The following is a 12,454-nucleotide window of genomic DNA, read 5'->3' on the forward strand; positions in this document are numbered from 1 at the left end:
CTCCAACAGACTAACAAAAAGTTATTTTTATGAGGTAGCAAAAATAATTAATGTATGGTCGACCATGCTTGAAGCATGTGGTCCCTCTTGAATCATTTTTATCATTATTAGTCAAAATAATCTCAGCTGAGCTCCAATGAAAAGTAAAATTTGAGCATATTGTTTAGCGAAATATAGGAAACTCAAAATAAATGTAATTATTTCCGTTATCTGTTACATGCCGGCCATCCATTATTTGTATGTTTTTAGATAATTTATACAACATTCGATTTGGAGAGAAGTGGAAGAGAGGATCTGAAAGCAAGGTAAGTTAATCTTCCTTACTTTTATTTGGATAACAATTAAAATAAAATAAAGGGAAGTGTTCTAGAGTTCCTTTTCTTCAAAACTCTTATGCCTTATTTGGTTAGGAAAAAATTATTTATTATATTTATATTATAATAATTAGAAATAAAATAAAAATAATTAGTATAAATTCAAACTTAATATATATTTTTAAATTCATGAAAAATTCTTAAATTTTTATTTTTGAATTTATAAACAATTTTTGAATGAAAAAAATAAAACATAGGTCGTGCTAAGGTTGAACTTTGAATATTAAAATTGAAGCAGGATTTGTATTTTAATTAAATTCCGAACTTAATATTTTTATTTAAAAGGATAATCCTATTTCCAAAATTTATAGATTTTATAAATCAAACGAAATTCAGGATACAAATATCTTTCTATTTCCACAAATTTTCCTTCATAGAAAATATCCAATGTAGTTTTCATTATCAGCCATCAAGATATTATTATATATGGATCACAGTTGAAGAGAGTCGCATGCCGCTCAGTCATCTAATGGAGCTTCAAACCTTTCGCCCTCCCTCTTTTGCAGGTAACCATTTCTCTCTTTTATGTTCCTACTAGCTTCGATCCTTCCTTAGCTTTAGTTTTCTCAGAAGAACCCATAGATTATATATATACATGGTCAGTATGGAACTTTGGGTATTACTAATATTATGGCATTCTCATTGAAACAGGATATAATTAACTTTGTTTTCTTTTCATTTTCTCTGCATATTTTGGGATTGTACCCCTTTTTTTTATGTTTATTTTTTAATTTTAGCTTATCTATATTTTTTTGTTGAAAATATTATGACCTCTACAAGGTTCGTTTATTGGACCTTGCACTGGACATGGAAGAATATAAAGAAAAGAATCTTGTTTCAACCAAATTCAGAATCAGTGTGCTAATAATAAGGTGGTTATGTAGTTCTAATTATCAAAGCTGACTCCAATTGGTGTAGGAACTATGGTGTTTTTGGTTCGAAACCAAGTGCAACAATGGAAGAATCATTGTAGATTTAGTGCAAATACCATGCTTTCGGAGCATAGGTTCTATAAGCATTTATTATCAGGGAGGAAATGCGTCTCGAAAAATACCAAAACTTCGGTCTCTTGTTCTTATAGCACAGAGCAGAATGATACTTTGCCATCCATAAATCAGCTGAGTGATGCGAGAGTGATTTATGCTGTGGCTGCTGCCCTGGGTCATAACAAGGTATAGTTGTGGTTGTTGACTTTATCCTGATGAGCGAGTTTACTGCTTATAAATTTCTTATTTGTATAGTTTGTACTGTGATTTCTGGTTCTCTAAGATTTTTGTATTTAGGAAATCTTGACTTAGTTTTTATTTTTTGGTACAGAGAGCTTGGTTTAGTTTTAAGACATGAATTTCTGTGCATTTCATGCTTGAACGTCTGCCTTTTTACATAATTAAAGAGCTAAATCAAGTTCATCTTCAAAATTTTTGTTATGGCATGCGCTATTGTAACTATGCTGGAGTCCTTTTAATGTATATCTCCAATTTTATATATTTTTTTCCCCTTTTAAATCAAGCTCACTTAGTCATCCGTTTTTGGGGCAAGATTGTTTAAATTGGAGGGAACTCTTTTACCTTTACCTGTTTCTGATCATTTGATCTTTCATGTTGATTTAACTTGGAATAGTCAAAAAATAGTTTTATATGGAATGGATATTTTTCAGTCAAACCCTTCGTTCTTGAGCATGGGAAGTTTTTTTTTCTAATTATGTTGTTTTTTCTTTCATTGAAAGTGCAAGATAGTGATTAATTTGATTCTCATATTTCTCATCTATTAAATATAATACATATCCTCTAAGGCTTGCATATTCCTTGTATTATGGTTTTCTTACTATAGGAGTCACATCCAGAATCCAGTGCTAGAGTGCCTGCAATTGTGAAAGCTCTAGAGAAGATGGAGCTTACCCCAAAGGTACTGAAATGAATTATTTCTGTCCCTGTTTTGTTTCTGTGTCATTTGTTTTCAGTTGCAAACGTTCCTTGTTGATGCATGTTCCATACTTTGAACATTTATCTGTTAACAAAAAAGATGTACAGTTCTTTATGAAATGGCTTATAAATAGCTCTGCCATGAAATCACCACTCCTGAGTCTGTCAGTCAAATTGATGTTCAGGGCAATAGGTAATAAAGACAAGTTGTTTGAAAGGAAATTATAGTTAGTTAAGAAAAACCTCTTCATGTTGTTTGATTCAAATTTATTTTTTCAAATAATAACTTACTAGGAGATTTTGCTGGTGACAGAACTGTCCTATCAACGAAGGTTAGTATTCGTTGATAGTCTATGGCTTATTTGATTTTTTCTTTTAATTCTTTCTCCTTATCTTAATTGGAATTGGAAGGTCAAATTCAAATGAATTAAATGTAATTCATTGCCCTAATGGCTGAAGCAAGGGTTGCTCTCAGCTTCTCTAAAAGAAAAAATATATCCTGTAAGAACTGTGGATGGAAGAGAGGGGTCATTTTACAAGAAATATGAATAGTAGAGATGTGCTGTTTGAAGAAAACTGAACTGATTGACAGTAAAAAACTTAGTACAGTTCTATAATGATATTATTTTGAGAATTTTCGTTTTGTGTTCATTTTTCTTGTTTATGTCAGTTTCGTGGCTCAGACATCCTTGAACTTCAAAATTTCAATCTTGCTTCAGTTGATGACATTGCCAGTGTTCATGCAAAGGCTTATGTGTCTGGCCTTGAAAAGGTGGCCTCTAGGTCATGCGCTTCATATTTTCCTTTACATCTATTATTTGAAAACGGAACTTCATTTGTTACATGCTTCAAGTTATAGGCTATGGATCAGGCTTCTGAGAAGGGCCTTATTTTAATTGAAGGTTCTGGACCAACATACGCTACTTCCACAGTAAGTATATAAACTTATTGATTATTTCTTTGCATTTCTTTAGTTTTTATTTCATAATTTGATTAGTATCTTTACGAATTTAACCATATGCCTTTTATAACCACGAATGCCACTACTTTTTCCCAATTCAAAGGGGACTGGAGCTAAATTTCTTAACATATTCTGATGTTTTATTAGCATTCTCAACTGTTTTTAGGATCTCTGCAGGGCAGTGTCCCCTTTTCCTCCATTATGCATCTGTCCATAGTGGTCACGCTTCTACATTATACATTGGATTCAAATAGCAATTGTAACAATCTCATTGTAATGAATATCAGATACTTTTCAGTTAGAAGTGATTACTAGATCAAAACATTTGACAGTTCCATATTAAGAAAATTGAACAAATAATTGGTTGAAGGCATGCAATTTGCTTATATTGCTTCAGGTTCTTAAATATGTGTTCAATATGTCTTACATTGTCTTTTCGTTTTGTGATACAGACATTCCATGAGTCGCTAGTTGCAGCTGGAGCAGGACTTGCCTTAGTTGATTCAGTGGTGATGTCTCAACTTAGAACGTTAGTCGCTTAAATGATTATATCTTTCGGTCTTCTTGTTAGCTCTTCCCCTTTTGACTTTCAATTGTTACATTTCTAGAAAGTGAAAGTTCCATTCTCCTGTGTTTCTTTAAAGCTATGGAAAACATTTGTAATATTAGGAACCTAAAATAGCTAAAAGTGCATTAAATTTAATGCTGAGCCCAAAAGCCTTCTTGGAATGTGGTTTTCTTCCTCAAACAGATGAGCCATATATGTAGGAGTAACTTTTCTATGGGCCTAGAATTACTGTCCATACTTCAAAATAAAATAAAATAATGTAGAAAACGACAATTTCAAATGACATTATTCGAAAAAGCGAAGGATGCAATTAGGGGTAAACAACAATTTGAAACACTGCTCTTAGCTCTACAGACTAACAAATTCTTTCTTATTGTGAGATGGGGAAGTTGTTCCCGAATCTCTAAAAAGCCAAACATATTTATGTCATATTCAGGTTGCAGCATCAAAGAACCAACTGGATCCACCTACTGCTTTTGCTTTGATAAGACCTCCAGGACATCATGCTATTCCAAAAGGTCCAATGGGGTTCTGTGTATTTGGCAATGTGGCTATTGCAGCTCGTCATGCTCAGCGTGTACATGGATTGAAGCGGGTCTTTATTATTGATTTTGATGTTCACCATGGTAACGGAACCAATGACGCCTTCTTGGATGATCCAGATATATTCTTTCTTTCAACCCATCAGGTACACAACTTCTCTGATGCATATCAATACCTTTTTTACTCTTCATTTTGCAATATTATATCTTTCTAACCATTATTGGTATAAAACAATGCCAACTATTTGGTACTCGTGCTTTGCTTTTTCTGCTCAAACCAGTAAGAATTGGAATTAGGGGTACATGCTCTACTAACTTTTCACTCGAGTCATCTTCTGATATTAGACAAATGCATCTTTTAGAATCTTATTAACAGAATATGTTAGTAGCTAATAAATAAATCCCAGTTTCACTAATGTTGGTATAGGATGGAAGCTACCCTGGCACTGGAAAATTTGATGAGATAGGTATAGGAGCTGGTGAAGGAGCAACACTTAATCTACCACTACCTGGAGGCTCAGGCGATACTGCAATGAGAGCAGTTTTTGATGAAGTCATCGTGCCCTGCGCTCAAAGGTTCAAACCAGATATAATCCTTGTCTCTGCTGGGTATGCTCTCAATCACTCGAGGATGTTTGGTTAGATAATGAATCCAGAGAGTATTGGCAGTGCAATAGGATTGGGATGTAAATAGGACAATTTGTTTGTTTATTATATTTTGGAGAAGATTATGTCTTGAGCAGGGTTTGGATTGATCTTTGTGCAGGTATGATGGTCATGTATTGGATCCACTAGCCAGTTTACAGTTTACAACAGGAACGTACTACATGCTTGCATCTAATATCAAACAGCTTGCCAAAGATTTATGTGGTGGTCGCTGTGTATTTTTCCTGGAAGGAGGATACAACCTCGATTCACTTTCGTATTCAGTGGCAGACTCATTCCGAGCATTTCTTGGTGAGCCAAGTTTGGCAGCTGAGTTTGATGACCCTGCAATATTGTATGAAGAACCATCAACCAGGGTGAAGCAAGCGATTCAGAGAGTAAAGCACATACATTCACTGTGAATGTGCAGATATCTAAATCTTAAAAAGTATATACATGGAGATTAAAGTTCATATTGTTATTAACTGTGAATGGCAGTTATAACTATACTAACTCTATACTAGAAAGCTGAAATGCAAAATGTTAAAGCTTTTTCTACAAATTACCATAGCTAAAGGAGGGGAAATTCTGCTATAGCTCGTACTAAAACAAAAAAAAAGTTTGAAAATGGAGTTCTACAATATTCTGTTTCCATGATTTTTCTTAAATGGTAATTAGGCTTCTATATCTATTGTTTATTTGCGAAGCAGACCTGGACATTGGGTTAACAGTTTCATCAGTAAGTAAGCTATTTTCTAGTTTCAAAAGGAGGGATTGATTTGATACATTGGTTTCCACAATCAACTGGCTGATAGCAATTATCCCATTTCACAAGAGTGGGCTTTTGCATCCCATCCATTGATCTCCAAAAGCCCCTACACTATTCTTCGACTTCATTGCATGCATGAATAGGAAACAAAGCAATTTGCAAGTAATTCGAAATACACAAGACTGACTTTGCTAAAGTTACGTGTCTCGCAATGGATAATAGCTTCGAATCCCACCCACTCAATCGTTTCTTAACCTTATCAATAATGAATAGGAAAGTATCACAGGTAACTCCCAAACACTTCCCAAGATCTAAAACCTGGTTGTTATAATAAACATTCATAATGGCGATAAAATGATCGCAAAATAATAAAATAAGAAAAATAAGAAAGCATAAATTTCATGTGAAAACCCTTTTGAAAAATAATTAGAGGCAGAGGAGAAATTCACTAATGTTGAAAAACGAATGATGCAAGAGGAGTTTTGACTATATCTAGTTAAGGGTTAAAAAATCCTATTCTCATCAAAGTCAAATAGGAGAAAAATAGTTCTATACAGATTCAACTTGTGCTGTATGATTTATACCGCGGGAATCTATGGCGGGCTACAGCCCTCAGTCTTTCGCCCCATAGATCCTCTTATTTTGCCATTGTATTTATTTCTTCAACAAGTGAAGGGTTCAGGTCACACAATCTCTAAGAGAGGAAACCAATTTTTTTTCTTGATGGTGGGTACCATGCACTCTTCTGTATTCATTGAGAAAAACAATTAAGCCTTCATCGGAGAATTAATTTTATATTCGAAATACTAATTAAATTGTTGAACTCTAGACACCATGTTCGCTTGATCTAACTCTGCCTCAGCAATGAATAAATATGTGATTTGAGGTCAACCTCTAGACAAACAAATAGGTTCCCAAATCTGATTTCTCACCTCCCTAAGAATATTTTATCCCAAACTTTTCATACCCAAAACAAATAAATAACGTGATAAAGGATCACCATCCCTTATTCGTTCCTATGTGAATGTCCCATTCCAATGGATCTATGTAATAGCCGACGAAGTACAACTCATGATGGTTTTCTTCTTAAAGCGTAACTTCAAGAAATTCTCATTAGACTCCTCAAAATCCAACTTAATGGGCATCCATCTCTGCCTTCCTTAATTTGCGAGATTTCATAGAGTAGAACATTTCCTGCGCAATAAGGATATATAATCTGTAATTTTTCAACCAGCCACGAAGCTTACCTAATTGGGAGCAATGAGGTACACACCATAATGCTCTTGAGCATGTTAGCAATGACTTCCGTGACCACGTTGTAAAGCCCAATACATAAGTTGATGGAAAGATAGAGTTTTGTTAAGATTCGTGGCTAACTGCTGTTTTTGAAAAACTTACTTCACCATACTACAAGCTTAAATGCCAACAATGTTCCACTGACTCTGAAAAAATTGAGCATGTAAATTATGGATCGATCCCTGAAGCTTTTAACCACACCATATCAAAAAGAGCCCACCTAATTTCTTCATTTTTTAAGGCACTGGCCAATATCCCAAGTCTTTATTTTAAAATTTGGGAAAGCACCCTGTTAGTGGGAATTTCCTCCAAACCTGACCGGTGACCATCCACGATATAAAGATATTTGAAAGTTCTCATTATAGCACCATTCTCCATCACCTAGCTTTAGTTCCTCAAAACAGTTCGAGCCAAGGTCTGGTTATGAAAGTATTTCATGCTTCAATCCCCACATACTAACCAATTAATCATTGATTTCTGCTTCCATAACAGTTCTTGATCGACCTCTTCAAGTTTCTCGCATAACTCGATTTCCAACTCACACAACTTACTGGTTTGATAGCAAACATACAAATATAATTATTTGATCATGAATTTTTATTTAAGCACGAAATTATTATATTAAGTGCACAAAATGCTTGAGAAGTGGAGAAAGATGAGGTCCACGGTTGTACTGTAAAGTATTGGTTTTACACAACCCAGAGACCCTCGGATAACACCCTTGTATAGCTATCTATTGATCAAACTTTATCATTTAATAATCATTTTCCAAGTCCGTAAATTAAAGAGGCTGAGAAGGTTTCCACATAGCCAAAACCTTATTCCATTAGGCATTAAACCTAATTCTCCTTCCCAATAACTCGATAATTACAGTTTTAGACATGTTTTTTCCCATCAATAGATCGTACTCTCTTGGAGAAACTAATGGACGAAATTTCGTCAATAAGTTTAGTAATCACATCTCCCTCATTTAGATTGATATCTTTAAATTCACATAGTACTTTTTTGGTACTTCGACCACCACCACCCTTCGGAGTTGGCCATCTCCCTAAGTCTCCAGCGCCCCCATCGTTAGAGAGTATTATCCTTAAGCTCTCTAAGCTCATAAGACCCCTAGAAGCTATCATTCTTAATGGCTTTCCAACAATATTTTTAAAATTGGATCGGTGGTCGAATCAGTCAAGCCATTAGTTCATTGATCCTACTAAAAAATATAAAAAAATTAAAAATTTTAAAAAAATATAGTTCAGTTGGTCCATACTAGTTCACGTTTAACTGGTTCAATGCCATTCTTCGAATCAGTACCTTAGTTAGCTCCCAGTCTGACCAGTCGGTCTAGTCCGATTCAAGCACCATTACTCTCCGCACCATCTACAGTGTGAATCTCCTCCACCTTAATGACTCTTCATACCTTAATGATTCTTCACACACTTACAATGTGAACCACCAAAACAAGTTACTCCCAATTTTTAATGGATATATAAACTACACTAGTAGTGACCTGACTATTAGTAAATTTCTTTTTTGGCCACTCAACTATGAAAAGTTAAAAATTTTTACCCAACTATTCAAATTTTCTTTTTTGGCCACAAGTTGGCTAATGTAAAAAATGGAAACACTAAAAAATCCAAGATAGTTGGGTGACAAGAAGACAAAATTGACTAATAGTTGAGTGACAATTTTGTAACTATTCACAATTGAGTGATAAAAAATAATAATAATATTTAAGCGACTAATATGATAGTTTACCCATTTTTTTTTATTAAAGTAGCTAAGTATAAAGCATTAGCTTATTGCATATGAATAATACAGAAGGAATTGTATGAAATTGTGATTCAACGTCATTCCTATCCTTTTTTGATAGGAGAATAACAAATCAGATTTTTTTCCCTGAAAAAATTCAAATCCAACTAAAAATGCGGAGGAAAAATTTGATTAGCCATTCTCCTATTAGAAAGGGATAGAAATGACGTGAAATTACAATTTTATATAATCCTCTCTCACGAACAATATTATAGACTTATATAAACACCAATTTCAAATATAATTTCCTTTCAGCAACACTATAAGGTTATAATAGTTGGTTTGAATTTGCATTTGTGTTTAATAATTTGTTCAACGAATGTGCTTAAATTACGGCATATGTATATATTCTGTAAAACCCACGAAATCCAAATGGAAAACATTGACTTTTGAGGAAAGGATCTATCGTTGACTTTTTTTCTTCTTTTCACATAGGTTTTTCCAAGCTCAAAGGGATCAATCCTCATATTGAAGAAATACTTTTCACGTCATTCAAATAAAAAACCCCAAAATTCCTCAAAACAAGTAAATATCTTTCAATAATGATTTTGAATGGATGTGTCCAAATTTAATATGAAAAAGTTTTCATGTTATGAGTTTATCACACATAGACAAGAGTCACATCCCAAATCGGTAGTTCCTCTTAAACCATCCAACCCATAGTTCTTTTTTATGGTGGTGGTTGAAAAAGAAAAACGCATGCATGAAGCTATGCACACACACGTATGTATTTAGAAAATGTTGTATGGAATTGTGATTCCACGTCACTCTTATTCATTTTCAGAATAACAATAAGTGAACGATAAATTAAAATTTTCCTATTAATATTCAGCCTTTTCCTCTTGAAAAAATACAAATCTAACCAAAAATGTTAAGGAAAAAAAATCTAATTTATCATTCTCCTACTAGAAAATTTAATTTATCAATCTGCTATTAGAAAAGAGTAGGAATATCGTAAAAACACAGTTTTATACCATCTTTTTTCTATGTATATATGTTGAGAGTTTAACATTAGTTTCTATTGCAGCAGTGATTTTAGGGTTATCAAGCGAAAATGGGGAAAAAAGAGGAAAGACAGCAAAGTTACCACTTACCACCACATAACAATTTCCAAGTGTGAAAATGAATGTAGTCTAAAAGAGCAAAAAGGACACATTCTTGGAGACAAAGGGATTAAAGAAATCAAAATCTAGCATTCAAAAATTGACACGGCGAAAGAACAAAAGAAAGAAAACAAGCTTTCACATCTCTCAAGCAAATGAAAACTATTGTTTAAAAGAATAGGTAAGCAAAGGCAATGATGATGGAAACAGACATGTGTGTGGCCATTGGAGTCTCAAGCTTTCGTTTTAGACCTCGTCCTACCCACTACTACATATGGGAGATTGCGATTTGCCAGCTTTAGTAACTTGTAATCATGGTGGGTTTCAGATAAAGATGTTTTTCTATGTTTCTCTCTGGATGATTCACTGTGATAATATGTTAGTACCCATACCTTTTTTTCCCACTTTTTGTATAGAAAGGGCAAAAATTTCATCAGCTCAAGACAAAATAAAGGAGTATCAGTATGTATGAGAATTTTTAGTACTAAATGACATCCTATTTTCACTATTTAACTCTTAAAATTATTCTAAAATTCGAATTTTTGGTTATTGGGTCCATTGATGTAGTTGGTGATGAGTGTCAATTATGTGAAACATACTCATTGTACAATTTGACGAGATTTCCCATACCTTCTTTAGAAATATTCGTGGGTTCCTTTTTCTTTATAATTTTGGAAGCTTTCAGATTTATTTATTTATTTATGTCTAAATAGAAGAGGAAGGTTTTATAAGAAAAGGGTTCTCTGAGAAAAGATTATTGTATAACACTGAAATTTCACGTCATCTTTAATCTTTTTAAATGGGAGAATAATAAATCAAATTTTTCTTCCTGATTTTTAGTGTTTTTAGTTTGATTTGAATTTTTTCAAGAGAAAAAAGCTGAAAATCAGGAGAAAAAAATCTGATTTGTCATTCTCTTATTGGAAAGGGATAAGGATGACGTAGAATCATAATTTTATATAATCCTTTCTCTGTCTAAGTATATTTATATTATATATAAAATGGTTGATTGAGTTGATGTCACGGATTAACTCGATACTAATTCAATTGTAAAATTATTAAAATACTTTTATTTCAAAGGATAAATAATATTACTATAATGATATTTTCGCATAAAAATTTTTACCACTCCACTAATAATCATTTATATATAAAATATTTTTGTCCGCTCGTATAATAAAATTTAATTTTAAGATAATGTTTATTTATTTAAGTCAAACATTTATTAATTAAGATTCCATAAGCAACACACAGATAAAAAAAAGCAACAAAAAAGTACCCAACAGATCCCTGATACAAAAACATCTATTCAACATAGCCCTAAATATAGAAAAAAGGATCACAATCCAAAGCAGGGCATCTATTGTAGAGGTGATCATGGGCCCACACAAAATTTTGTCCAAGCCCGGCCCGAGAGAAAATTGTTAAGCCCGAGCCCGGTCTAACCCATATTAAATATATATTTAATATATATAAAATATATATATTAAATATATATATTTAATTGAAAATAAAATATATATATTAAATATATATATTTGATTGAAAATAAAATATATATATATTTGATTAAAAATAAAAATATATATATTTAATATATAATTTAGGCCGGGCCGGGCCCAAAAAAGTTTTACTCGAGCCCGGTCCGTTTTTTAAACGGGCTTAATTTTTTTGCCCAAACCCATATTTCAGGCCTATATTTTTACCCGAACCATCCCATTTTTCAGGCGGGCCGTCGGGCCGGGCCGGGTAGCCCAATCCATGATCACCTCTAATCTATTGTAACATACAATATCCTTATACAAAGATACCTACATGATAGTGGGTTGGATATTTATATTTTGTTTAAATTTTAAATTTATTTATTATTTATATTAAATTTAAATATTATTATTTGAATTAATTAGATCATTTGTTTGATATTCGAGTCGATGCATTTAGTAGGTATAAAAATATTTTTAAAACAAAATATATGTTCATTATAACGTTAATTTTTGTTACATGATTATTAAGTAAATTTTTTATTTCAAAATATCACGCCATTGAGTTTATTAATAGAAAAGTTCAACGATATTAATAATTGGACCCAAATTTTAAAATTTGAAAAGTGAAGTAACTAAATCTCTGAAAATAAAAATAGAGGACTAAATTCCAAATGTGCAAAAAGTACAGGAACTTAGAGCATATTTTAACCGTGAATTAATTTTTCCCATGAAATTTGATATCAAGAAATAATTAATTATTTGGGTTCTACAATTTGATTAGGAAGCATTTCAAAAATCATTGAATGAGTGTAATTATTTGTAATTCTGATTTTTAATATATGTTAGCTTTGATTTATCAAGCTTTTTAATATAAGAATACTTAAGATAAATTTTATATATTTATTCCTAAGTCAATACCATTAAACATTTTCAAGCTTTAAAATACTCAAAAGCATATTCTAAATGTTTTTATTTTATAAAAAATAT

General features: G+C 32.5%; 1 protein-coding gene across 1 annotated transcript; it reads left to right on the plus strand.

The window, feature by feature from the left end:
- Positions 1-714: 714 nt before the first annotated feature.
- On the plus strand, positions 715-5,574 carry LOC105780650 (histone deacetylase 14, chloroplastic). The gene is made up of 9 exons (XM_012605098.2): positions 715-880; positions 1,293-1,546; positions 2,205-2,279; positions 2,967-3,068; positions 3,156-3,227; positions 3,710-3,766; positions 4,262-4,513; positions 4,795-4,976; positions 5,134-5,574. Exons 1-9 carry the CDS (start codon positions 826-828, stop codon positions 5,432-5,434), a joined length of 1,350 nt encoding a protein of 449 aa, XP_012460552.1. The 5' UTR covers positions 715-825; the 3' UTR covers positions 5,435-5,574.
- Positions 5,575-12,454: the final 6,880 nt, after the last annotated feature.

Source organism: Gossypium raimondii, chromosome 4, assembly GCF_025698545.1.
Source record: "Gossypium raimondii isolate GPD5lz chromosome 4, ASM2569854v1, whole genome shotgun sequence".
NCBI classification, from domain to species: domain Eukaryota; kingdom Viridiplantae; phylum Streptophyta; class Magnoliopsida; order Malvales; family Malvaceae; genus Gossypium; species Gossypium raimondii.